The sequence below is a fragment of the Gopherus evgoodei genome, chromosome 2 (assembly GCF_007399415.2).
Source record: "Gopherus evgoodei ecotype Sinaloan lineage chromosome 2, rGopEvg1_v1.p, whole genome shotgun sequence".
Classification (NCBI taxonomy): domain Eukaryota; kingdom Metazoa; phylum Chordata; order Testudines; family Testudinidae; genus Gopherus; species Gopherus evgoodei.
In genome coordinates this window covers 157,327,782-157,353,439 of record NC_044323.1, presented here as the reverse complement: position 1 = coordinate 157,353,439, position 25,658 = coordinate 157,327,782, and the positions used below count along the sequence as shown (strand labels likewise).

At 46.4% G+C, this 25,658-nt stretch overlaps 1 protein-coding gene across 1 annotated transcript in view; it reads right to left on the bottom strand.

The window, feature by feature from the left end:
* The window catches only part of LOXL2 (lysyl oxidase like 2), a 96,798-nt gene that overhangs the window by 14,350 nt on the left and 56,790 nt on the right, over positions 1-25,658 (bottom strand). Inside the window, exons 5-8 of the mRNA XM_030552048.1 lie at positions 16,224-16,446; positions 10,020-10,203; positions 1,978-2,129; positions 1,446-1,613 (exon numbers count right to left, since the gene is read on the bottom strand). Of these exons, the coding sequence (XP_030407908.1) occupies positions 1,446-1,613; positions 1,978-2,129; positions 10,020-10,203; positions 16,224-16,446 (727 nt within the window). The remainder of the gene's footprint in view (positions 1-1,445; positions 1,614-1,977; positions 2,130-10,019; positions 10,204-16,223; positions 16,447-25,658) is intronic.

The following is a 25,658-nucleotide window of genomic DNA, read 5'->3' as shown; positions in this document are numbered from 1 at the left end:
GTTGTCTAGAGTCTGCCATGTTCACTGGGCCTAACATTTAACATTCTCCATGGAGATCCCCGATGGAGTCATTTATTACAGAGAGACAATAAGTCACCTACCACAGAGCAGCATTCAGGTTTTGCCTATCATCTCGCCTGTCTTAGAGTAAACTACCCAGTCCCTGGCAGGATGCAGGAGCTATTAGTTATTTTAAGGCCTCACTCTTCACCCACATTAAACAAGCCCAGGAAAGCAGCTGGCATTATTTCGTATTGTTTATTACGGTGAAGCGCGCACACAGCGAGACGGTCCCCTTCCCTGAAAAGCTTGACATGTTTGCCTCAGCTCTGGATGAGGGTCTCTCTTGGGACAGGCCTCTGTTTCTGCCCCTTTCACTAGATGTATGGCTTGTCCATCCTCCTCTATAGAGATTGCATTCTGCCTCCCTAGTCTCTTGCTGCCATTTCATTTGGATAGGGTAACTCGCTGCTCCCTGTCCTAAGCAGTTCTGCAGTGTTCCTATGGCCTGCTAAGCTGCTGCCACATTCTAGCCTAGAAGTGCCAAGCAGAGAAACAGATCCTATAGATAGTCTCCCATCAGTTAAAGTGCTGGGGAGGTCCCTTAGGATGGAAGTAGACAACAGAAACCAGCAGAAAGGGGGTTAGGAGACAGTTTATTTTCCTTGGCAGCCCTGCCATTTCTGCCCTAGTGCAAGTGATGATATGGCTACTCAGGTGCCCACTGTGGTGGCAGCCCTGTCCTGCACCCATCAGCCATGATTCACTTTGTAGTACATGGCGCACCCAAGGCTAGACCAGATCATTTTGGATTCACCGTGGGATGGAGGCTGTGGGCAGTACATTCCTGCAGCGGGCATTCAAAGAACTTGTGCCTTCACTTTGGACGGTGGCGGAGAGAGGAAGGAACCTACTTGCAGAGCATAACTGGTGTCAGCCCAGAGTAAACGGGTCATCAAAGAGTTCCTCTTGGGATTTCAATAAACTCCCTTGGACTGCTCCCAACCATTGCACCCTCAGGAAGCCTTAATGCTGCTGGAAGTACAGTCCTGTCTCATTGGCTGAAGGACATACATAACAGGCGCATGGAACAAACTGCTGGGAGCTAAGGGGCTGGATGGCTCCAGGGAATCTCTGCACTTATGAGCAAAACCATTACTATGTGATGGATGCTTGGGTGTTCTGTGTGGAACAGTGAGGCTCCCCCTATCACCTACACCACCATTGCTGCTGGCAGGCTCAGCAGGGAGGCCAAAGATAGAGTGGGCCTTGCAGACTGAACTGTCACGCACCTCACAGGTGCTCCTGCTAGCCCATGGTTGAAGTAGGTGGGTAGGGCAGCATGTGTGCCTGTGCGGTACCTGCTCTGTGGATAAACACAGCTGGGGGAAAAGATCACCTTGCTCCTCTCTGCCCAGAGCACATACCAGAAAGAGGAGACGTACCTGAAAGGCGTGGCTGGCAAAGCCGAGGCCTAGCTGGCGACATACCACCATGGCTTCCACCGTGCTCCAGTTCTGGCTGCAGACAGTCCCCCATTTCAGAGTGCCATTGCGCTGCATGAGGACTTCGACCCGGCCCTCGTAGGGGTTACGGCCACCGCTCAGACGCAGCTGCAGATTATCAAGGAAAGAGAAATCATCTCATCAGCTCTCTGAAAGCATCTGCCAGGGACTTCCCAACTGACCTAGTTCCACGTCTGAACAGACACAGGCTCGCAGATGTGGGCAGCAAAACACATTCTCCGCTCGCATCTAAGTGAGTGATTTATAAAAGGACCGTCCCAGCTGGGACCAGGAGATCAGGTTCAGTTCCTGGTTCTGCCACTGACTCCGCGTGTGACCTGGGGCAAGTCAATTCAGTCCTACAGCTGTAAAATGGGGATGATAATATGTCCTTCTCCAGCCCTTAGAGAGAGAGCATGTGTGTGTTACTAAACACGAATTCTTGTTACATCCACATAATTTGACTTCTCACCTGATTCTGGAAACCCATGGCTGGAACATTGCACCTTACAGCAGCATCTTCTTCATGGTTACAAGTCAGTGACTCTGTGTTGAACTTGCAGTCTGTTACGGATTTTTCAAACCCGGTACAGTCTATTTCATTTAGGTGAATGGGACCCATTCCTTTAAGAGAAAGAAATACAGAGTGGTCATTTCCCTGCCAGGCCCCTAAGGAGAGGGAAGCTGAAATCAGTAAAAGTTTATATTGTTGCAAATGATCAACATGGAATCCAGCATTCAACACACCAGCCCAAAAGGACTTCAGCTGATATCTGCTAAGGTCATCTTGCTGCTTGTTTTTACTGTTAAGAAATTATTTCCAGTAGTCTAAAATTTTCAAATGTTCCAGTAATAAAAGAAAAGCCAAGTTTCCATTGCTCTGTAATTTACAAACTTCAGCTGGAGAAATTTTAAAAATATGACCCAGTTTTTTGGTCCTGGTTTTATCCGACAGGAACCTGCAGTTGATCAAGCCCTGACATTTTAAATGGGGACATGTATATATGTGCCAGGGCAAGAAAACAAAAGTATGCAGATCCTCAAAAACCCAGCCAAACAAATAATCTCAAATACAGGTGTGCAGACCAAGATTCCAAGAGCACTGACATTAACAAGGATTGAGAGACTGATCTTCAATTGTTATTATTTGAACTAGGCAATTCTATAGCAGGAGTCACCATATTGTCTAGGCCTGGGGATAGACATATGTTCAAATTTATCTTCTACCTGACCTGCAGAGAATACTAAAATACCCACGGGTAATCAATAGTTGATCCAATGGCACTTGAAACAGTGTGGTTCTTAGCATGACAAATGACTGCACAGAGCTGCATCTTGCACCAAGTAATGCCACATCGTTCTTCAGCAAGAGACAGCGGAAAAGCATGAACACACAATACTCCCTAGTGGTTACATTTTGGTTACTCTCGTATCCCGGACCTGAGTTCAACAGCTAGTGAGGGACAGAGGCTTTCCCCTGCTCTTGGTGGATGGCATCAGATAATCCAGTAGGTCTTTTCCATCTCCTAGGACTCGCCCTACTGGATCAGACCTGAGATCCATGCAGTTCAGTAGCATCTATCTGATAGTGACCGCCAACAGGTATCAGAACCCCGTACTAGCAGATATATTAGGTCTCATCTTGGTCTCTGACAGATCTCTAATTGCTGTGATTATCCGTGAGAAGAGAGCGAAAAGACAAATGCTTCTGAACTTTGCTATGGAGTCATCTTCCTTTTCTCTCTCAACTCAGCAGAAGCCAAACAACTGGCAGGTGGCATGTTCTTCAGATGAATCATTTCAGTGTAGTCCACAGATGGCTACGCACATCTGACCCAGAGGTGTTCCAGCCGTCTTTGCTGGCTAGTAGTCAGCTTTAGCTGGAGGGCACTGGTGGGGGAAGGTATTACCCACAGGTGAGGTTTCCAAAGAAGAGGAAGGAATCCCACCCACTGTTACCTTCCCCCACCTCTTTACTCAGCCCTTATCATTTGAGGTGGATGTTCAGAGGAGCAGATGTCGGAAATGGCAAGCACTCCAAAGTCATCCCTGTCTTTTAATATACATAGAGCACACAGCAATAGGCACCAGGCGGGTCCATTTGTAACCATCACCTTGGAAAAACTGAAGCTGTCCTGTGAGCATGTAATAGCAAGTGGGCAAACCAGGGGGAGAATGGCAATGCTTGTGTCACCACTATCGACTGCCACAGTTGATTTCTTATTTCCTGTTGCTGGTTTTATTACAGTAGGACCCAACTCAAATCACGGCCTCATTAAGCTCCACATATAACCAGTAAGAAAAAGTCCCTGCCCTGAAGAATGTGTAATCTTTAAGGACCAGACAAAGGCATTACCATCATCCTCATCTTACAGCGGGAGAATTGAGAAACAGCGCAATTAAAGGACTTGCCCAAGATCACCCAGGGAGTCTGTGGCAGGAAGCTGGGAACTACCAGTCTCCTGACTCACAGTCCAATGCCTTAACCACAAGGCCATCCTTGACTGGGCCTCATTAAAGAATAAGTTTACCCATCTCCATAGCTATTTCTTTTAACCTGACCCTCAAAGGAAAGGACTGACTAAGGCATGCAGAGGTGGGTAACTAGTTTACCAGCAGCGGTGAGGACTCTTTCTTGGAAAGCTCCTACCCCCATCCTTCTACTAAATTTAACTGCTAGCCAGAAAGTAGAGGCCGGAACACCTTTGGCTCATATGTACATAAACCGCTGTGGTTCAATGATTCGTCTGGAGGATTTGCCACCTGTTCAGACTTCTGCTGAGTCACAGCAGAGACCAGTAAGGAGGGGTTCAGCAGCAGAATCAAGAAGCATGTTTCTATTCACTGCTCCTTTCTTCTCCTCAGAGCAATCACAGGGACGAAAGATGGAAAGGACCAATTAAATCACCTGACTTGATATCCAGATAGTTCTCTTCCCTGATACTCAGAACTCTGTATTTTGCTGTTTCAAGAGGGCATACGATAATATTTTTTTTAAAAGGGAAAACAACGATGGAGGCAAAGGGGGAATGTGTTTGTGCTGGTTTTTACTACTTTATCATATTAAAATCCTTGTAATCTACATCTGCAGAAGGTGAAATTGACATAAGTGATCCGCCCTCTGTGAAATAGCTCAAGAAATTACAGTTTGATCTTGCCAACAGTTGCACCCATTCTGGAGTCTGTGGGGAGTTTCAGACTGGAGGGTCTTAATACAAATATTTCACACAGCTCTCAGTAGGATCCCCCATTTGACTGAATTTTACTCACCACACATTGCTCCCCACTCAAGCCAACTTCCATGTCCCCAGGGTTTCTGAAGCCTTTGACCAACACTGTAGATTGGAAGACATGGGGGCGGAGGGGTGGATTTGTCCAACAGAAAAACCCTTTTTCGGTGCATGTTGCAATGCCTCCAGGTGGGACTCTGGAATTAACATGTACTGAGCGGAACACACAGAAAACAGAGCTCTCCAGTAAGGTCCTAATTATAACGGAAATTGCAAGCGTTCCCTCCCCCTTCTTGTAATATTTTTATTGGAACGAGATGTTTCGTATACGTCAGATGGTATAAGGACAACATTTATGTGTGCTGCACTTCCGAACCCTTCCCAAAGGCTGTAGTTAGTATGAGGTCCAGGGAAGAGAATGCACTTAATGCTATATCAGCTAGACTGCTTGAAGCTAGACCACCATACAGGCTAGATAATCCAAAAGGCATTTTTATCTTGAGCTCCTAAAATCCTATGACCCTACATTCCTAGCTTGCCTACAGCTCTCACTGAAGCCAATAGCCCGGCCCCAGCTTCTGCAGAAGCCAATGGAAGGCTTTACAAATTAAAAAAAAGGAGACTGACAATGGAAGCCAAAAAGAATGTGTCTGTGTCTGTTCTGGTTTCTCTCTCATATTAAAATCCTTGTGCTCTACATCTGGGGAGGGTGCCACTGATGTAACAATTCTGCCCTCTGTCACAGATATCAGGGAACCTGGATGGTTTAGATTTTGCCCAGGATTGTCGGATGGATTGGGTCCTAAGTTTCATTCTCCCTAGAAAATCTAAAAATGTGTGTGTATACACACACACACAAAACAATAATCAAAGAGAAAGAAGAGAGGCAGGGAAAAGGAGCAGGGTCCTGGCTCTTGGATTCACCTCACCCCGGCAAATTTTTTCTTCTCTGTTAAGTCTCTTTGCTGACTCTGCATGTCAAAGACCGACCCCTCCTTGGCACTGGAATGTTTCCATGTTGCAGGACAGTCTGTGCTGAAAGTTACTGATAAAGGAAAAATAGGGCTATATTTTTTCTGGGCAAAGGAGTGACTTCGTATAGCTGCATAGGAGGTGATCCTATAAATCTGACTCACGCAAGCGGTCCCATTAAGTTTGATGGAACTACTTATGTGAGCAAGAGGTACACGATTGGACTCCTATATACCATTCTACTATACCATACTTTTCTAGGTACTATGGATGCATGTTTTCTCCTAGGCTTTTGGGGACAGGGAACGCTCAGAGTTAGCAGGGTTTGATGGACATGTAATTAAGACAATGGCCTGGGACTCAGGCGATCTGGGTTCTATTCCCAGCTCTTCAACAGACACCCTAGGAGAGTAATTTAATTGGCCTCTCAGTTCACATCTGTAAAATGGGGATAGCCACCCTTAGTTTGGCTTGTTTAGTGAGGTTGAGAATTCATCAAATTTAAGGCCAGAAGGCACCACCAGCTCATCTAGTCTGACCTCCCGTCTATCACAGGGCATCTCTACACGGCAATCAGAGGTGTGACGGCAGCATGTGTAGAGGTACCTGAGTGAGCTTTGATCTCGCTCACTGGAATAACAATAGCATTGAAGCAATTGCAGCCTGGGCCAGTCACCCAAGTAAAGAGCCAGGATTCCAGATGGGTTTGTACAGCCCATGCTGCTGTGGCTTCACTTCACTCTGTGCGGCATATGGGATTAAGAGCTATCACCCGTTACACCATATGAAATGCAGTCACATCAGTCTCTTATCCTACTGCAATAAGCAGAGATGACTTTCTGCAAAGGACACTTATCAAGATTTATTGATCCTAGAGAGAAATTTTGGCCAAGATAAGTTGAGCTTGGGGACTCAGTGTGCTCAGTGTTTAAAATAAAAGGAAAGAATTTCACTGGGAATGAACAGCCATGGGAGGCAAGTGTGTAGAAATTTTGTGGTGCCCAGAACCCACCCCCCCAACTCTGCCCCCCCCAACTCCACCTCCACCTGCCTAAGGCTCTGGGCGGGGTTTCAGGGGGGAGGTCTGGGGTAGAGGTCCTGGGCTGGGGATTAGGGTGCAGGCTTTGGGAAGGAGTTTGGGTGCTGGCTGCAGGCTCCGGGCTGGGGCACGGAGTGGGTGTGCAGGAGAGGGTGAGGGCTGCAGGCTTTGGGATGGAGTTTGGGTGCAGGCTCTGGGCTGGTGGTGGGGGTGTAGGAAGGGGTGAGGGGTGCAGGCTCTGGGAGGGAGTTTGGGTGCTGGGTGCAGGTTCTGGGCTAGGGCAGGAGGTGGGCGTGCAGGAGGGGGTGAGGGGTGCAGGCTTTGGGACGGAGTTTGGGTGCAGGCTTAGCTGGGGGTGGGGGTGTAGGAAGAGGGAGGTGGTGCACTCTGGGGCAGAGAATCAGGCTGCAGGGGAATGAGGGTTGGGGCCGAGGATGAGAGGTTCATGATGCGGGGGGGCTCAGAGCTGGGGCAGAGGCTCAGGATGCAGGGGGATGAGGGTTGGGGCTGAGGATGAGGGTTTGGGGCATTGGAGATGCTCAGGGCTAGGGCAGAAGAGCAGGGTAAGGGCAGCCTGCCTTGACATTGGCGGATGGCAGGCGCTAGGACCCTGGGACAGCAGACAGCAGTTCTGCCAGGAGCCAATCTGCAAGCAGGCAGGGATGTGGCGGAGGGGGGACGCAGGGGGAGGGGTGGAAGGCGGAGGCCGGGACCCGCTCCAGGCAGGGATGCAGCGGGGCAGTGGGGGGAGAGCCACGGGGGCCGGGGCCCGATCCAGGCAGGGCCGGGGGAGAGACCCAGCTCCAAATATTGCTGGAGCAGGGCACCCGGCCCTGAATATTCCTGGAGCCCGGGCACCTTGAGCCCATATAACTCACCGCCTTTGTGAACAGCCACTGCTAAGATTTCCAGGTTCTGGGCGTGTAGCATGACAGAGCAGGACACTCTCCCCTACCATGCTGCAGCAACATTTTATGCATGAACATAATGCTTCTTTATACCCACAGTCAAATCCACGTCGGCAGCACTCTGCATCCTATCACCCAGCTCCTTGGCAATTTGTTCAGTAAGGGCACATTTAAAGCTTTTCACATTCTGGCTATTTCTCATGTGTGTGTAATTCATTTTCCCTTTCTGTCACCAAACCAAAAGTCTGGAGGAGTTTCAATTATTCATTTGGTTTTACAGTGTGACTTTTGTTTGGTGGTAAATTTCTTTAGATTTGATGCTAGCCATATGAGAGCAAGGCCTAGGGAATATAAAGGCAGGCCTGGGAGACAGTTCTCTGGATTTTGAGGTAACTAAAGCCTGGGATCTCAATCATCCCCACATACAGGAAATCCAAACCCAGATCTGGTTCCAGAGTGTACAAATAGCCCCTATAGTTACAGCCACAGTTGCCAACTTCCATGCGGTAAATAAGCATCCCAACTTCCACAATAAGCCAAAAACCAAGCTAATCCCATTTCAAAACAAGGCCCAAACAAGCCACTCCCTTAGAATCCTAACACTCTGTGTGACTAGATCCCCCCAGCGTGCCATCCGGAACTGTGACGGGCCTGCTGTGCACCCCTCACACTCCCCTCACCCTTTGCCCCTGCTTGCCGGGAGTTGATCAAAAATAAGAAGCAACAAGCTACAAGCCAAAACTAGCCAAAAAGCAACTCACAAGCCAATTAAGCCAAAAACAAGCCCAATTTCTGCATTTTTTCCCATGGGTTTGGCATATCTGGTTACAACAGGCTGAACCCAGACTCCAGATCTGAGTTTTATGGTGTTTGAAGCCAGAATCCAGACCCATATTTTACAGCTGGAGCCAAGCTCTAGTAGTGAATGGCACCAGGATATTTATCCTAGTGAGTTTCTAAGAGAGATTTTTCGTTCTTTAATTCTTAACAACCAGAGTAAGTAACGGCTGCAACAGCTGTCCAAGGGAACAGGTAAATCCATCCTCACTAGAAGTCATTAAATGAAGACTGGGTCTCTTTCTAAATGATGTGCTCTGTCTAGTTCAACCACAAGTTATTGGGCTCAACAGTCTCACTTAAATAGCGGGGAAGAATAATTTTCCTCCAGTGAAGGAAGTTATTGAGCCATATCCCCTGGCCTGCTTGATGCAGGAGGTCAGATGAGTTGATCATAGTGATTCTTTCTTGCATTTAAATCTATGCAAATAGTCATGGCCAGAGAGATCAATTTGGCTTATTTCTCACACAACTTGATATAAAGGTACATCACTACTGACCTCTCCCACATGCAAGCCTTATCAAACTTCGATTGCTTCCAATGCCTATGTCTTTTTAAAGTTAGTAGGAAACAGATAAGGAAAAGGAGATAGAGAAGGCAAAAAACCCACACCCATGTTTGAACACAGTTGTAGCAACTTATTTCAAAAGTTGTGTGGATAGGGCCTCAGAGAACAAACTTGTACTGGTAAGAGGGGATTTGATGTTTGTGCAGTTCTCTAAATATTTACGATCTATGAAGCCAACAAAAGGTCTGTCTCCAATCGTTTTGTTCCACACACTTGGGCAAACCCAAAGACACACTGAATGATGCTGCCTGACATTTCTGAAACAGGACTTTTAAGAGTCAAAATGTTACCTACTACTGAAATAAAACAGGGGAAAAAATGAAGTGAAAGTAGTTGCAATTCTGCTCCCCAATTCAACCAGCTCGACTGCTGAGCACTTGGAACAAGAGCTTTGTAATGGAATGGTTTTCTGTCAAAAAGTCAGTTTTGTCAAAATCAAAACATTTTACAGGAATGTGTTGATTCTGATTTCTCTCATTTAATTTCAATAAGAAAATTTCCTTTTGGCTATTATATTAAAATCTTTACTATAATACATATTTTATTAAATAATTTGATATATGTAGCTATGACAAATATATTCAAAGTTCAAAAAGTCAAAAGGAAATGTTTCTACCTTATCAAAATGCAATTATTTGACCAAATCATTTTTTTAAAGTGAATTTTCATTCTGTGGGAAATTTCAGCTTTTTGTTCTGGTTCAGAAGGAATTTTTTTTTAATCATTATTTCCTGCAGAATGAAAATCCCAGTTTCTGACCAGCTCTTCCTGCAACTCAGGGACTTCCAATGACCCCATACTAATGATTTCAATGGGAATTGTGGGTCTCAGGATCTGGCCCATAACATTACTGAAGTTCAAAAGACAGCTGAATTTCTCTTTCCTGTTCATCTAATTTCACAGCCCTTGGGAGTTCTCTGAAGGCAGTCAGAGCTGATGATCCATTACGTTCTCATTACCTTGCCCAAGCCGTGCGCCTGTTATAGCCTCCTGGGCGCTCCCGAAACCCAGCTCTCGGCAGACCACACTGGCTGAAATCAGGTTCCATTGGTCGTCGCAAACAGTTCCCCATTCCCCATTCTTCAGCACTTCCACTCTGCCTTCTCCAATCTTGGCCCCGCCTTTCAGCCTGACCAATGGCTGCTGTAATACAAAAACCCAAGTGCAACGTCATTCTTTATGAATGCAAAAGTAGCAATTATTTACAATTCAAACTTTTGGCCTTGGTATAGCCATGCCGCTTACCAACTTGCTAATAAACTTGACCGCCTGGGCCCAGATTTCCAGAAGCAACCAGCATGAGAACCTTAATGGGACTTGATTGTCATACAATATACACAAAAGCTGAGGTACATGCAATCACTGGTCACTTCTGAAACTACGGAGCACTAGCTAATGAGCCCCTAATAACAGAACCACTGCAACAGGAACAACAAGAATGATTAAAGGTCTTGAGAACATGCCCTATGAAGGAAGGCTGAAATAATTGAGTTTGTTTAGTTTGGAAGAAAGAAGACAGAGGGGACATGATAGCAGTTTTCAGGTATCTAAAAGGGTGTCAAAAGGAGGAGGGAGAATAGCCTCTAAGGATAGAACAAGAAGCAATGGGCTTAAACTGCAGCAAGGGAGGTTTAGGTTGGACATTAGGAAAAAGTTCCTAACTGTCAGGGTGGTTAAACAGTGGAATAAATTGCTTAGGGAGGTTGTGGAATCTCCATCTCTGTAGATATTTAAGAGTAGGTTAGATAAACGCCTATCAGGGATGGTCTAGACAGTATTTGGTCCTGCCATGAGGGCAGGGGACTGGACTCGATGACCTCTCAAGGTCCCTTCCAGTCCTAGAATCTATGAAAAACAGGACTTCTCTCTGGACTCCCACTACAGTTCCTCTAAAAAAAATACCATTCCAGATGGGCAATCTACAGCAGGCAGCTGCCCAGGACTGCCAGGCATAAGGAGACCATGTGTGGTTACACTTACTCCAAGAGGGAGATGGTGGAAGGGTGGGGGGAGGAGAGAAGTCCCCTTAAATGTATATTTTCATGCCTCAGGAAAGGACTGGTTCCAAGAAATGGCTAAGGTTCACGATGCACACGTGTGGTTCTCCTCTTCCTACTTCATGCATAGGGATGGGGAATACAATAAGGTGGAATATGTGCTACAATCTTATTCTCTGCTGTTCTGGTGCATGGGTTTGGGAGCAAAGAGGGCATAGGCACAAACAGTTGGGAGACAGGATGCTGTTATAACATACAGGAACAGGCCTAGTGGCTCACAAACCAACCCTCACACCACGTCCCCAAGAGGGTGCAGTCAGACGGAGGCTTGGGACCAGTATCTATTCCCCCAGCCAGCTAGCATGCTGGTTAGCCACAGCAGCGTGTGCACGAGCACGTTGCAGTCGCCCAGAAGTAGGGTTGCCAATTGTGGTTTGGATGTATTCTTGGAAATGTCATCACGACACCATCTTTAACTGAAGATTCATCTTTGTTCTGGGGCTCCAGCACAATCCTGGAGGGTTGGCTGCCTTCCCCAGAAGGATGGCAAAGAATGTCAACCAGACAGTGAATGGGCCTGCCTGTGGAATCCTGGCCTGGCAGCCAGGATTCCTGTGGTGGTGGGTGCACCGGGAACAGCCCATCCTGTGCCAGTCAAGGCAGGATTTGGCCTGCGTGCTGCAGACAGACACAGGGAGAGTCAGAGTGAAATGATAAACACATTCCTCAAATATACTCAGACAATAAACTGGTGCTGCTTCACTGAAGTCAATGGGGCTTCAGCAATTTACACCAGAGGAGGATTTGGTCTGGTGATCCTATTTGGATAAGAACATGGGGCCCCAAATCCCAGCGTGAACATCAGCTTTCATAAGAACCGTAAAAAAATGTGTTAAACAAACCAAATACCATTGCATCATCCAAGTACATCGTGTCCATGCTTTCCCATAAGGCTGAGGAAATTGTCCCTTCCAAAAAGTTATGGATAAGTAACTATTAATAGTGGAATAAATGCAGCCTTTTTACAAGTTGCATGGTAACATGCTGTCCCAGAACCCTGATCCCAGCTGATTATACCTTAAAACTATGCTGGGTCTATCCTTCAATCCTTATGAGCTCTGATCCTGTCCTCACTGAGGCCGATGGGAGTTTTGCCCTAGGATCTTGACCGAAGAGAATAAATTATTCTTCTAATTCCACACAAGAATGCTGAAGGTTCCCTTTGAGATAGTTGTAATTATATGTTTACTTGCTGCATGTTATTCAGTCACTAGAGGTCTCCACTATTCTAGACAGGTGAAAATCAGGTGAGAAAGCTGGAGCTCAAGCCTCTTTGTCTGTAGATGTAATTGGTTTCTTTAATAAATGCTGTCTGTTTAAAACAGACTATGATTAACACAAGAATCTCATGTTCAGAAAAAGGTTATAACACTCTACCTATAGCACTTCACAGGGATGCTGCAAGGCTCGATTGATTAGGTCTCCAAAGTGCTTTGAGATTCTCCAGTTGAAGAGCTGTATTTTAAAAGTATGTAATAATATAGAAACCCACAATAGCTCACCTGCCTCATGCTTACAGAAGGAAAAAAGATCACAATTCCCTGAGACTACATTTGCTTTGAGTCCCTCCAATCTCATGAAAACAGACCATCTTTTCCACACAGTAGCCCAAGAGGCATTCCACCACTGTCTGGTGGGTGTCTCAGTAACCAATTATGTTGCTGAGGTTTAAGGGCACAGAAATATTTAACTCAACGGAAGATAACATCCAATATAATTATAGCATGCAGTGCAAAAGACATACCTGCAATCCTGAACCAGGGTTAAATAAAAGCCAGTAAAAGCTGCACAAGACAGCACAATGTCAGTCAAATACCTTTGGCTTTGAAATTGTAACTGCACATCAGCATACGGACATCACACCATAGCCATGATTCCATAGAACTTATATTACTGAAGAATTACCATATACAGTTAAATGCCAAGGAAAGAGAAGAATGGTCTTGTGGTTAAGACACTAGACTGGGAGTCAGGAGATCTGGGTATTATTCCTGGCTCTGCCACAGACTCCCTGTGTGACCTTGGGTAAGCCACGGCAGCTCTGTGCCTCGGTTTCCCCATCTGCAAAATGAGCATAAACAATAATACTTCCCTACTCACAGGGGAGTTCTGAAAAGAACTGTTCATGATTGAGGTGCACAGATACTGTGGTGACGGCACCCAGTCAGAACCATTTTCACAGTTCCGATGACACTTTTCACTGAATTCTAAATGAAAACCAAGTTGGTTGGTTGTGACGCTGAATACATTAAAGAGTGTGAGGCGCTCACATACCAGGGTAATGGGGGGCACAGAAAGTACCTTGGTTAGTTTTTTGACTTTTTTTTAAACTTTGATTTAAAAAAAAGGGAGGACACTTTTGATGCAGGAGACAGAATGAGACTGGGAATGGGATATGGAGTCTTTTATGGCTGGGTTGCTGGTTCAAATCCAGACCAGGACAGATTTAAAGTTTTATTTTCAAACTCAGCACTGGGAGGATTAAAACCTTTTCCAGCTCTGCCCATTACCTTCCAAGTAGAGAGAGAAGCTGCTGGGGTTGCAGCTGGAGAATGTGCTACTGCTTGGGAGAGCTGGCCATTAATAAGTCAACAGTACGTGATTTGAGTGAGGCCTGAGAACCTCCTGCGTTTATAATTGGAGGTGCATACAGTCCTCCAGGCTGGGCTCAGCTGAAGGACATCCAGAGCCTACATGAATGCTTAAAGAAATAACTGGCGATTTGAATAGCTCAGAAGAGTAGTCATCGTTTACAGAGCCTTCCATCTCTGAGGCCCAGATCCTGAAAACACTTGACTACACGCGTGAATAACTTCAGGCATGTCAATGGCCCAACCGAGATCAAGGCCCTGTTGCTGCATGCCCTGAACAGACACAGAGTAAGAGACATTCCCTTCTTTACAGACCATATGATCTAAGCAGACAAGATGGATGAAAGGTGGGAGGGGAACAGAAGCACTGAGAGGGGAAGTAACCTGCCAAAGCTTACAGTAAGTCGTGGCAGGGATGGGAACTGAATCCATGTCTCCTGACACCCATTTTAGTGACCTATTGACTAGGCCACGGTGTTTTATGTAGAAAACCCAGACTCGAGTCACTAGCTTGAATCTATCACAGCTTAGTAGTGACCAAATGCCTTTCCCACCTCATGACTCTTTGGTGACCTTTGTGTAGCAAGTTTTGTCTTTGTCCTGGTGTCCATCTCACCAAACCCACCACTGTACTCACTGTCCTATTTGTAAATAGCCTCAGCAGAGAGGCCAAAAAGAGTGACTGGAGTTCGGTCCCCAGGGCCCACTTTCCTGGCTCCGGGTGAGACAGGTTGGTAGGGCATCATGCTACCTGTGCTAAGCCTGTCTGGGGAGAGGGTGGGTGTAAATCACAAGTCTTATTCTCCATGGCTGGGGTCAATTTGACACTTTTCCCCATCACTAAATCCCCTTAAAATCCAAACAAGCCCTCGTGCTAGGATCTTCTGTCACTTAACGGTATTTGTCGGTAGAAGATAATCCAATATCTTGGCTATTTTGTATCTACAATATCTATAATGAGAGACTAACCAGCAGAGTCTAAGTAACTGCGAACCAGCAAGCCCTGCAGCAGCCAGGCAATTGTTCAACTGGCTTCAACAGAACAACTCAAAACAACGCTGTGACATGTATTTTCTTCCTACTTGCTTATTGCATTGCCAGCTTCGGCGCTAAATGAATCCCACAACATCTTGAGCCAAGCATCCCGAGTTAGAACGGCAGGGAGGTTGGAGGATGGACACCCAACGCAACCTATGTGCTGGGACACTCGTTGTCCAGAGAACTCTGCTGGTGGAGGGGAAATGAATTAAGAACCACAAGGCAGGTGGTTTTGTTTTTAAGGCTTTGGGAGTGGGATTCAGCGGGTTTGGATTCCATTTCTACATCTGCCACTGACGCCATCAGGGAAATGGCTTAGGCACAGCTGCACTGCAATCCTAGGGTTTGATTGCAGTTTGTGTAGCCATAACAAGCTAGCAGTGTGGGCGAGTGGTTCAAATTACCCAGGATTCTAGGTGGGCTTATACAGTCTGCACTGGAGCCTGTGCTGCCATAGCTTCACTGTTCTGATCTAGCTAGATAAAAGCTAGCTTGGATATCTCTACACAAGATGCAATCACACACAGTTATTGCAATGTAGACATACCCTTTGTCTCACTGTGCCTCAGTTCCCAGTCTTCTCCCACCCTTTGGCTGTCTTGTCTATTTTGATCCTGCAACTAGCTCCATGCGGAGCCAGGCTGAAGTCAGTAGAGGAATACTTATGCAGAACAATTTACTGACTGGAGCTTTCAATTGTAAGCTCCCCTAAGCAGGGTTCTCTCTTATTATATGTACGTACAGCGCCTAGCACAACGCAGTCCTGATGTGGAGAGGGGCCTCAAAACACTATTATAATGCAAGTGATAAATATATTAATTATTATTAGAAATGGTAAAAAACAGGAAATAAATTACTTCTCCCCCCAAAAAACTATTTTTTTCCCCTGGTCAGAATTGCATAGGAATTCAAAAACACTCTGATCAGTGCTATAGTTGGTTGAAAAACAAGGACAAAGTTGTCAAAACTCTTCTCCCTCCCCTTTTTGTTTTAATTTTTGGCTGAAATTTGAAAATGATGAAATTTTTCATGGACATTTCAAAACAAACTAATTTCATCCAGCTCTAACACCACCACCAATTATTCTGAATGCATGCGGCATAATTTACCATCAATCACACACAAACATTTTTGTCCCAACAAAGTACAGCCCTGATCCTGCAAAGATTTACTCTTATGCTTAAACTTTACTCACGGTAAACAGCTCCACTAAGTGGATAGACCACTCAGTAGAAAAAGCTATGCCCATGGGTGAGTCTTTACAGGATTGGAGCCTGTCTTGTGTTAGGATAAAAATGTTTCTAATGGTAAATACACTGCATTCATTTAGAATAATTTGTCTTCTTGGAGCTGGATTAAATTAGTTTGATTTTTGAAACCTCCACATCTGTGATAGCTGATCGTATTTATGCAGTATAAACACACAACCATAAAATCAAAACTCTTTCCAGTGGGGTGGCTGGAGCCGTCTCCTTACCTCCTGCCTGAAGGCTTTTCGGAAGCCACTGTTGCTGCTGGGAGCAAAGGCACGTCCAGGGATGCAGCTCACCACGGCAGGCATCCCATTTTCACAGGTGATATTCTTCTCTGCATCCACACTGAGATGGTTGCCCAGTTTGCAGCTGGAGATGTGAGCTTCGTTGCCAGTGCAGTCCATGGAGTAAGCCCAATAATTTTGCTTCCTCTTGCTGGCAAACATCCTGAAAGAAAAAGGAAATCAGACAGCTAGTGAAATCATTCAAAACCACTCAAAGGAAATCATTCTCTGCACCGCCAGCCTGTGGAACTCCCTGCCACAAGAAGTTGTTGAGACAAATACTGCAGCTAGAACTTTAGAGGAACCCTGGATTAATTGAAGACTACTGCTAAATTTCTAGCAAAGGGATTAGTACAGAAATTTTCCTATCTTTCTCATATCTTATCTGCTTCCTGAAGCTGAGAGCAAGGTGATACAGGCTTTATCTACACTCAGAACTTGCACTGGTTTAACTATATTTAAAAAGGAATTCATTTAATCAAGTTAAGATTGACTGACCACAGATCCATTTGCTTGTGTAATGACCCTTTGTTTAGTTTGTCACCAAGGACTGATCTCAGGTCTGAAGTTCAGACCTCTGCCACTTGAGTGAAAGGACAGTCCATGAGCTAGGAGCAATAGCAGGAGACTATCCTCTCTCTGGAATAGCCACCCAAAGGGACACAGGCACACTTGTGCAATTCTACTTGCACCACATGCTGCACAGGCATAAACTGACACTTTGCACAAAATGCAGGGACTCTTTTTTTGGCATGTGCAAATTGATGCAGTGCAAATAAAGCTGGTGCATTGTTGCAGGCTCTTTGAAAATGTGGCCCTTGACATAACTGTTATCCCAGCAAATTAGCGGGGGGGGAGCAGGAGGGAGGGGGAATGACAAACTGAGGATAAAGCGAGGGTTCTCCAACGCTTCTCAAAGCTGCAGCATTAACAGCCTCGAGCCTGAGGAGAACTTCCGAGAGTCAGAGCGACTCCCCTCGTGACACGTTTACATGAGAGGAGATTGGCAGGAGATTCCACGTCTTGCACCCAAACTGGATCACTCAACGGGAATGACTCCAGCGGCTGGGGAGTGGAGGAGAGATAAACCCATGGGGGGAGGTGGAGGGGGGAGAGAACCTGTTCAACTTCCAGCCAAAGCCACAAGGCTTTCTTATGGCTGCGTCTGAGCTGGAATGGAATGGCAGGGCAGGGTAGCATAGGGGATGGATGGCATCTACCACTACCAGAGGAGAGATTCTGCATATTAAGTTAATCAAAATCCAAAGGAGCCAAAACACGACTGTAATCCTGAAGTGTCTTTACAAGAGCCCACATGTGCCACTATTCTGGCATGAGTAGCAAAGGAGTGACAGTGATCTGAAAGGTAGCTAGGAGAGTGTAATTAAGGTGGACAAAACACTAAGAAATGAAGCTAAGATTTTGATTAATTATACCATTGATAAAGGAAAGCCAAAATGAGGGGAGGGCATCTGAACAGTTCAGGGAGCTGGTAGAGAAAGTCTTTTTCCGCTAGCTAGGTTGTTAGTGTCAATTCAGCCTAGACTGGAAGTAACTGCAAGCTGTTCCCATCTTATGATCATTCAGAGGGGCCATGTGAAATAGGATCTCACTCCATTTCCCAATGGGCAGCTTTCCAAAAGGACAGAATCCACCATTCAACAGTTGGTTCTAATTGCCCGTCCTTGTCAGTCTCAGCAGAGGTATCTAGGCTGCAATGGCTCTTGGATACGAAGCTGTAACCTTCCAGCTGGAGTCCATCAACACGGAGCCGTGCAGGGGAAACTTGTCGATCTTGCGAATAAAGGCCTCCAAGGCTGTCAAACCAAAAATAAAATCTTTCCCCACCACTAAATTTACCCCCCAAACCAACAGACAATTTAAAAGTCAAACTGATAGAAACCCAGGACAAAATCAGTGAAGTTTTGTTTTGTTTTCGGAGGCTGGGGTGATGGCAAAACTTTGAAATTTCATTGAAATGACAAAAATTAAACCAACCTTTCAAACAGCTCTAATCCACCATCCATCTCCACCCCCAACTAAGTCTCCCTGGCACAAGCGTAAAAGGGAGTCACCAGCTACAGCACAAAAGTATCAAAGTCAACATCCCGTTTAGAAACGAACATACACAGCAGGCAAATAAGGAGACACAGCTGATGGGTTTGGACCAGCCATATGTTAACAGGAACATCCCATTCCACTTTCCACTGATGCCTGGGATTGAAAGGCAGCAAGAGTTGGGTGTCTAACTCCTTTAAGTGTCTGAAAATCCCAGCAGAAGTGACCCCGAAGTTAATAATTGATCACTTTGGAATACAAACAAGGGGTCAGATTCTGTTGTCAGTCATACCAGGGTAAAAATCAAGAATAAAACTGACTTCAGTGAACATTGACGTTACTCCAGATTTACATCAGTGTAATGTGTTGTACCAATTATATTAGACCAATAAAAACCAGCAGGTTCTTATTAAAGGGGGCAAGACAAAGATGCCACATTTATTATGATAACAATTTATGACTAATAACTAATATCTTAATTCTTATACACACACATTATACCTAATACTTACACACACACACACACACACACACACACACACACACACACACACACACACACACACACACTATACCGAATACCTATACACACACACATACACACATTCATCAGGTGTTCTGCAGCTGCTGCATAGTTACCAGTCCTGAAGATAGCTTAAATTCATGGCTTGATTTTGCAGCTTGGGTTCGTAGCTTGTGGCAGCTAACTGGCCAGGAAAGATGGGCACAAGGCTGAGCTGGATCTCTGTTGGGCAGGCACCGATGTTCTTCCATGTTGGCAGCAGAATGTTACCCAGAGTCTCTCATCTCACCCTTCTTTTTTATAGGCTTTTAGTTTGGATTCAAAGTCTATAGGTCTTGCTGTGTCACGCTGCCTCTGGGTTTAGATTGATCACCCATCAATTGCAGGCTTGACTTTCAGCCTTGGACCTGGCTTTGATCTTCCTTCTGTTGTTCTGTTGTCCTTTTCTTTTTAGGGTGGATGCTTCTTACTTTGTTTAGGGCTGTTGTCTAGGTCTTCAGCCGTTGGTATTTGAACTTTATCTCGTCAGGACAGGCTGGGGCTGGCGGTTGATTCCATCATTCATACATACCTCATTCACACATCTAAACTAAACTAATAAGATTACAGCAGGGTTTGCAAAAATGAAGGTTGGAGAAAGCTTTTACAAAATGGATTACAATATGGAACAGAAGTTACAGTGTAGGCAAGTGTAGTGAATGGTGAACAGAAGTTACATTAATAAAGTGAACAATTAAAAACAATTTCATTTATCAGTTCTACAAATGGAGATCAGAATCTGGCCCTACATTGAGACATTTATACTCATGAGAGCTGGCTGTTTGAGATTCAGTTTTTTTGTTCATTAGAAAAATACAAGCATTATAAGCATTTACACTGGAAACCCTTGACCCGCCACACCCACGCAAAGAGTTACATGAATTTTGCAAACAGGCAAGGGACGTAGGACTGCCTTATAATAGCAAATGAAGGGCTGTCGTCTTATAGCAAATAATGATCTCATCCCAAGGAATTTCTTTAGGTATTTACATCTGGCTGGCATTAATAGCCCTTAGTAAACTGGTTATAAATACCCAGGAAATGCCCTGGGCCTCTTGTCAGCTCACCTCCCTTGACAGATTCTGGATTTTCAAAGGTTGTAGACTACAGTTTACTTTACAATTCTTTAGTCTTCAGTAACCTGTTGGGTAGCCTATCTGGCACTGATGATACAGAAAGGTCCCTATCCAAACCTCACTGGCGTAAATCAGGAGTAACTCTACCAAAGCCAAAGGGGTATGAATAAAGACTCAGGTCCTGAGAGTTTAAGAGACAGAATCAGCTGAGTGTGTTTTAATTGGGGCTTGTCTACATCAGAAAGTTGCAGCGCTGGTGAGGGAGTTACAGCGCTGCAACTTAGGAGGAGTACACATCTGCAGGGCACCACCAGCGCTGCAACTCCCTGTTTGCAGCGCTGGCCGTACTCCCGTTTTGTCTCGGGTGTAGAGGATCCAGCGCTGGTGATCCAGCGCTGGTAATCAAGTATAGACACTTACCAGCGCTTTTCTTGACCTCCGTGGAATAAGCAGGTATCCCAGCATACCTGAGGAAGCCTCTGGTAATCAAGCTGGTCTCCTTCCCCAGCTTGCTCTCGCGTTCCCCGAACCCCGAGCAAGCAGGTCTCCTTCCCTGAGGTTTGCTGGGTGGTTCCGGGAACGCGAGAGCAAACCGCGGCGAAGCTGGTCTCCTTCCCCGGTTTGCTCTTGCGTTCCCCGAACAAGCAGGTCTCCTTCCCTACGGTTTGCAGGGTGGTTCGGGGAACGCGAGAGCAAACCGCGGCGAAGCTGGTCTCCTTTCCCGGTTTGCTCTCGCGTTCCCTGAACCACCCTGCAAACCGCAGGGAAGGAGACCTGCTTGCTCGGGGGTTCGGGGAACGCGAGAGCAAACCGGGAAAGGAGACCAGCTTCGCCGCGGTTTGCTCTCGCGTTCCCCGAACAAGAAGGTCTCCTTCCCTGCGGTTTGCAGGGTGGTTCGGGGAATGCGAGAGCAAACCGCGGCGAAGCTGGTCTCCTTTCCCGGTTTGCTCTCGCGTTCCCCCAACCCCCCTTGAAGCCACCCAACAGCACTGCAGTGTGGCCACATCTAACACCACTTGCAGCGCTGGTTGCTGTAAGTGTGGCCACTCTGCAGCGCTGGCCCTATACAGCTGTACTAATACAGCTGTAACAACCAGCGCTGCAAAATTTTAGATGTAGGCCATGTCTACTTTTGCAGCGCTGGTTGTTACAGCTGTATTAGTACAGCTGTATAGGGCCAGCGCTGCAGAGTGGCCACACTTACAGCAACCAGCGCTGCAAGTGGTGTTAGATGTGGCCACACTGCAGTGCTGTTGGGCGGCTTCAAGGGGGGTTCCGGGAACGCGAGAGCAAACCGGGAAAGGAGACCAGCTTCGCCGCGGTTTGCTCTCGCGTTCCCGGAGCCACCCAGCAAACCGCAGGGAAGGAGACCTGCTTGCTCGGGGTTCCGGGAACGAGAGAGCAAACCGGGAAAGGAGACCAGCTTCGCCGCGGTTTGCTCTCGCGTTCCCGGAGCCACCCAGCAAACCGCAGGGAAGGAGACCTGCTTACTCGGGGTTCCGGGAACAAGAGAGCAAACCGGGAAAGGAGACCAGCTTCGTCGCGGTTTGCTCTCGCGTTCCCGGAGCCACCCTGCAAACCGCAGGGAAGGAGACCTGCTTGCTCGGGGTTCCGGGAACGAGAGAGCAAACCGGGAAAGGAGACCAGCTTCATTACCAGAGGCTTCCTCCTTCCACGGAGGTCAGGAAAAGCGCTGGTAAGTGTCTACATTGGATTACCAGCGCTGGATCACCAGCGCTGGATCCTCTACACCCGAGACAAAACGGGAGTACGGCCAGCGCTGCAAACAGGGAGTTGCAGCGCTGGTGATGCCCTGCAGATGTGTACACCTTCAAAGTTGCAGCGCTGTAACTCCCTCACCAGCGCTGCAACTTTCTGATGTAGACAAGCCCGTAGACATGGCCTTGGTCATTAAAAACTGATCTTCACCATCCATTGAACTGTCCCTCTATCCGCTTTAATGGAAACAACACAAGAGCCCCATCATCAGTCTGAGGGAAGGTTCAAGATTCAGCTAAGAGTAACCCAGCTTTGGTAGGAATGGTGTGAGGGGCCAGGGTCCACATAAACAGCTTTCATTACAGAAGAGCATAAACCAGTGGCTACAGCCAACCAAAGTCAGTGGGGAAAATTCCTCCATGGTATAATGAACTGAACCAATGATTTTGGCCACCTGCTGTAGGTAAGCATGGAGCATCATCGGGAATTTAGGGGGAGCTAATCCTGTCCTCAGATGGATTAAAAGGAAAAAAAAATCAAATACTCTTCCTTCTGATTGAATGGGCCTGAAACACTGGTTTCTGGCTGTGCTGAAAGACAGCATCTTCACACCAACTAGCTTTCCCCCTGGGGCAGGCATCTGAACAATTTAGCAAGTATCCTTTCTTCAGCCTTGTGGCACCTTAGAGATTAACAAATTTATCTGAGCATAAACTTTCGTGGGCTACAGCCCACTTCATCGGATGCATAGAATGGAACATGTAGTGAGGAGATATATATATACACATACAGAGAACATAAAAAGGTGGGAGTTGCCCAACCAACTGTTGAATCTATTTCCCCCATGTTAAGTATCTTGTCAAACTGTCTTAAATGGGCTATCTTGATTATCACTACAGAAGTTTTTTTTCTCCTGCTGTCAACAGTTCATCTTAGGCCTTGGCTACACTCACACTTTACAGCGCTGCAACTGGGGTGTGAAAAAACACCCCCCTGAGCGCTGCAAGATACAGCGCTGTAAAGCATCAGTGTAATCAGGGCAGCAGCGCTGGGAGCGCGGCTCCCAGCGCGGCTCCCAGCGCTGCACGCTACACCCGTAAGGGATGTGGTTTACATGCAGTGCTGGGAGAGCTCTCTCCCAGCACTGCCGCTCTGACTACACTCACACTTCAAAGCACTGCCGCAGCAGCGCTCCCGCAGCGCTGCCGGGGCAGTGCTTTGAAATTCCAAATGTAGCCATACCCTAAATTAAATTAGCCTCTTAGAGTTGGTTGGTCAACTCTCACCTTTTCATGTTCTCTGTATGTATATGTCTATATATATATCCTCACTACGTGTTCCATTCTATGCATCTATGAAGTGAGCTGTAGCCCATGAAAGCTTATGCTCAAATAAATTTGTCTGTCTTTAAGGTGCCACAAGTACTCCAGTTCTTTTTGCGGATACAGACTAACAGGGTTGCTACTCTGAAACTTCTCCAGCCTTATGCAGCAGGGCAGAGGAGCTGCCAGATCTGTTGCCTTCTGCCTAATGGGGATCTTGCTTTGCCAGTAAAAACCTGCAGAGGTTTATTCTCCAGACAGGGGTGCAATGCACTGCCCTGTAAATTCAAACACAGATGTATCATCTTATGATTTTAAGGTTCAGGGCAGCTCTCAGCAATAGATGAGAAAGGATTGGTTTGATGTGAATGCAGGTCAGAAAGGCAGGAACTCCTGAGTTCTATTCCTAGCTCTTATACTCTCTTGACCATCTTGGACTGAGCTCCTGCTCACTCCAGTGAGAGTGGCAGAGGTTCAGGATATCTGACCTCATTTTGCCCATCTGTAAAATGGAACGAATACTGCTCCCCTTCTGCTACGGAGATGAATTTATGAAAGCTCTTAAATAAATAGCTTTGAAGGAGCAACGGGAGCATGGAAAATGCACTGAGGTTTGTTTTGTTTCTTAAAAGAAATTGCGCCATCAAAAGGAGAAGCTAAGTTATATTGAGGAATAAAACTTTGGCAGCAAGAGGATGATGAACTAAGTTGTTGTCTTTCAGGCAGGATCCATCTGCAAATTATTTCACCTCCCACCATGGTGCAGAAGCAAAGCCGAATATCTGCTAGCTCAGCCCGCCAAGCTGCAGTTAGCAGGAAAGGGGATGACTGTGGGTATGGCAGAGGGTGTTCACAACGTTATGAAATGTTGCAGCATTATGAAATCTGGTTACCCGGCTGTGGGATAACAGTGTGAAAGGTTCCATTGGCAGGAAAAGGCTATTTCCAAATGATGCCGTGTGAAGCCTGGGACATGAGAAACATTACAGGGCTTGATACTCACGTGGGAAAGAGGCTCATTCCACGTGACCAGGGAGGGATGAAATCTGTCCTTCCTCAAACCACTATGCAATAGTACTAGACAGCGGGTGGAATAAGCTACAGAATGGAAGATGAGCCCTGGATTGGCAGGATATGACAGATTACCTGGATTCCTGAGCAGGACTTTAGAGTGACCGAAGCAGAGACTACCACTGAAGACACCAGCCCTGATTTTACACAGGACCATTGGGCAGAACCCTTGGAGTTTTACTTAGTCCTGGCAGGCCACTATTTAATACAGCTTTGCCCTAATAAGGTGTCTTAATGCATTAAATGCTGGGTTCCAGTAACTTTGGGCACACACAATGCTGGAGGAAGGGAAACCATTCTTTTAGAGGTGACAATCCAATGAAGCTGCCAGTCTGACACATCTGTATTTAGGAAAGTACAAACACAATTCAAACTTCTCCTCCCTTTGGCACAATCACACCCCAGGCTGTTCCAACACTGTGGAAAATATTCAACACCTTTTCCAAAGATCTTTATTTGGGTATCAACAGCTCAGATATCAGATCTCCCTTTTACCTGTAGCTGGGCCTGGCACATAGATACAAGGGGGAGACTGCAGCAGAATAGGCACCAGGTTCTCTGCCACTGACTTTACTGCATGATGTTAGAAAAGTCACTTAGAAGCTGGTATTTAGAGTATCCACCACTCAGACTGTGGTCCTGGGGAGCTGCACATACCCAGTGCCTCTGAAAATCAGTCTCAGTCTCAGTGCCTTATTATTCTCCCATCTGTAAGATTGGGTTCATAATGCTGTATTATTTATTTTTATATGCACTAGAAATATGCAAAAATCCCTGATCTGAAAATCCTAATCCACACACACGTGTACTCATTAAATATATATCTGTACACACACAGCACACTTTATATCTTCCATAACTGCGCACCTGAACACATCCTACACACAAGATTCAGCTTACAATGCTTAAAGGTAAATAACCTAATCCTTAATAGAGAAAATACAGAAAAAGATACTGCATGTACCTACTAGAAAACATGACTCCCACCTTGGATAGACCAAAGGCATCTTAGTGGACATGATGCACACAGAATCATAGAAATGTAGGGCTGAAAGGGACCTCAAGAGGTCATCTAGTCCAGCAGTTCTCAAACTGTGGGTCAGGACCTCAAAGTGGGTTGCAACCTTGTTTTAATGGGGTCTCCAGGGCTGGCGTTAGACTGGCTGGAGCCAGGGCCAAAGCCAAAGTCTGAGTCCCATTGCCTGGAGTTGAAGTCAAAGGCCAAGTTTCACCTCCCAGGGCCTAACCCTGAGCCCCACCACCCAGGGGTCAGGCTTCGGCTTCAGCCCTGGGGTGGTGGGGCTCAGGCTACAAGCCCGCTACCCAGGGCTGAAGCTCTTGGGTTCTTGCTTTGGTCCCCCACCCAGTGTGGCAGGGCTTGGGTGGGCTCAGGCTTCGGTCTCCGCTCCTGGGGTTGTGTAGTCATGTTGTCAGAAGGGTATCGCGGCGCAACAAAGTTTGAGAATCCCTGCTCTAAGTCCATCCCCCTTTGCTGAGAAAGCATTAAGTATAACTAGCCAATCCCTGAAAGGTGCTTGTCTAACCCATTCTTAAAAACCTCCAATGA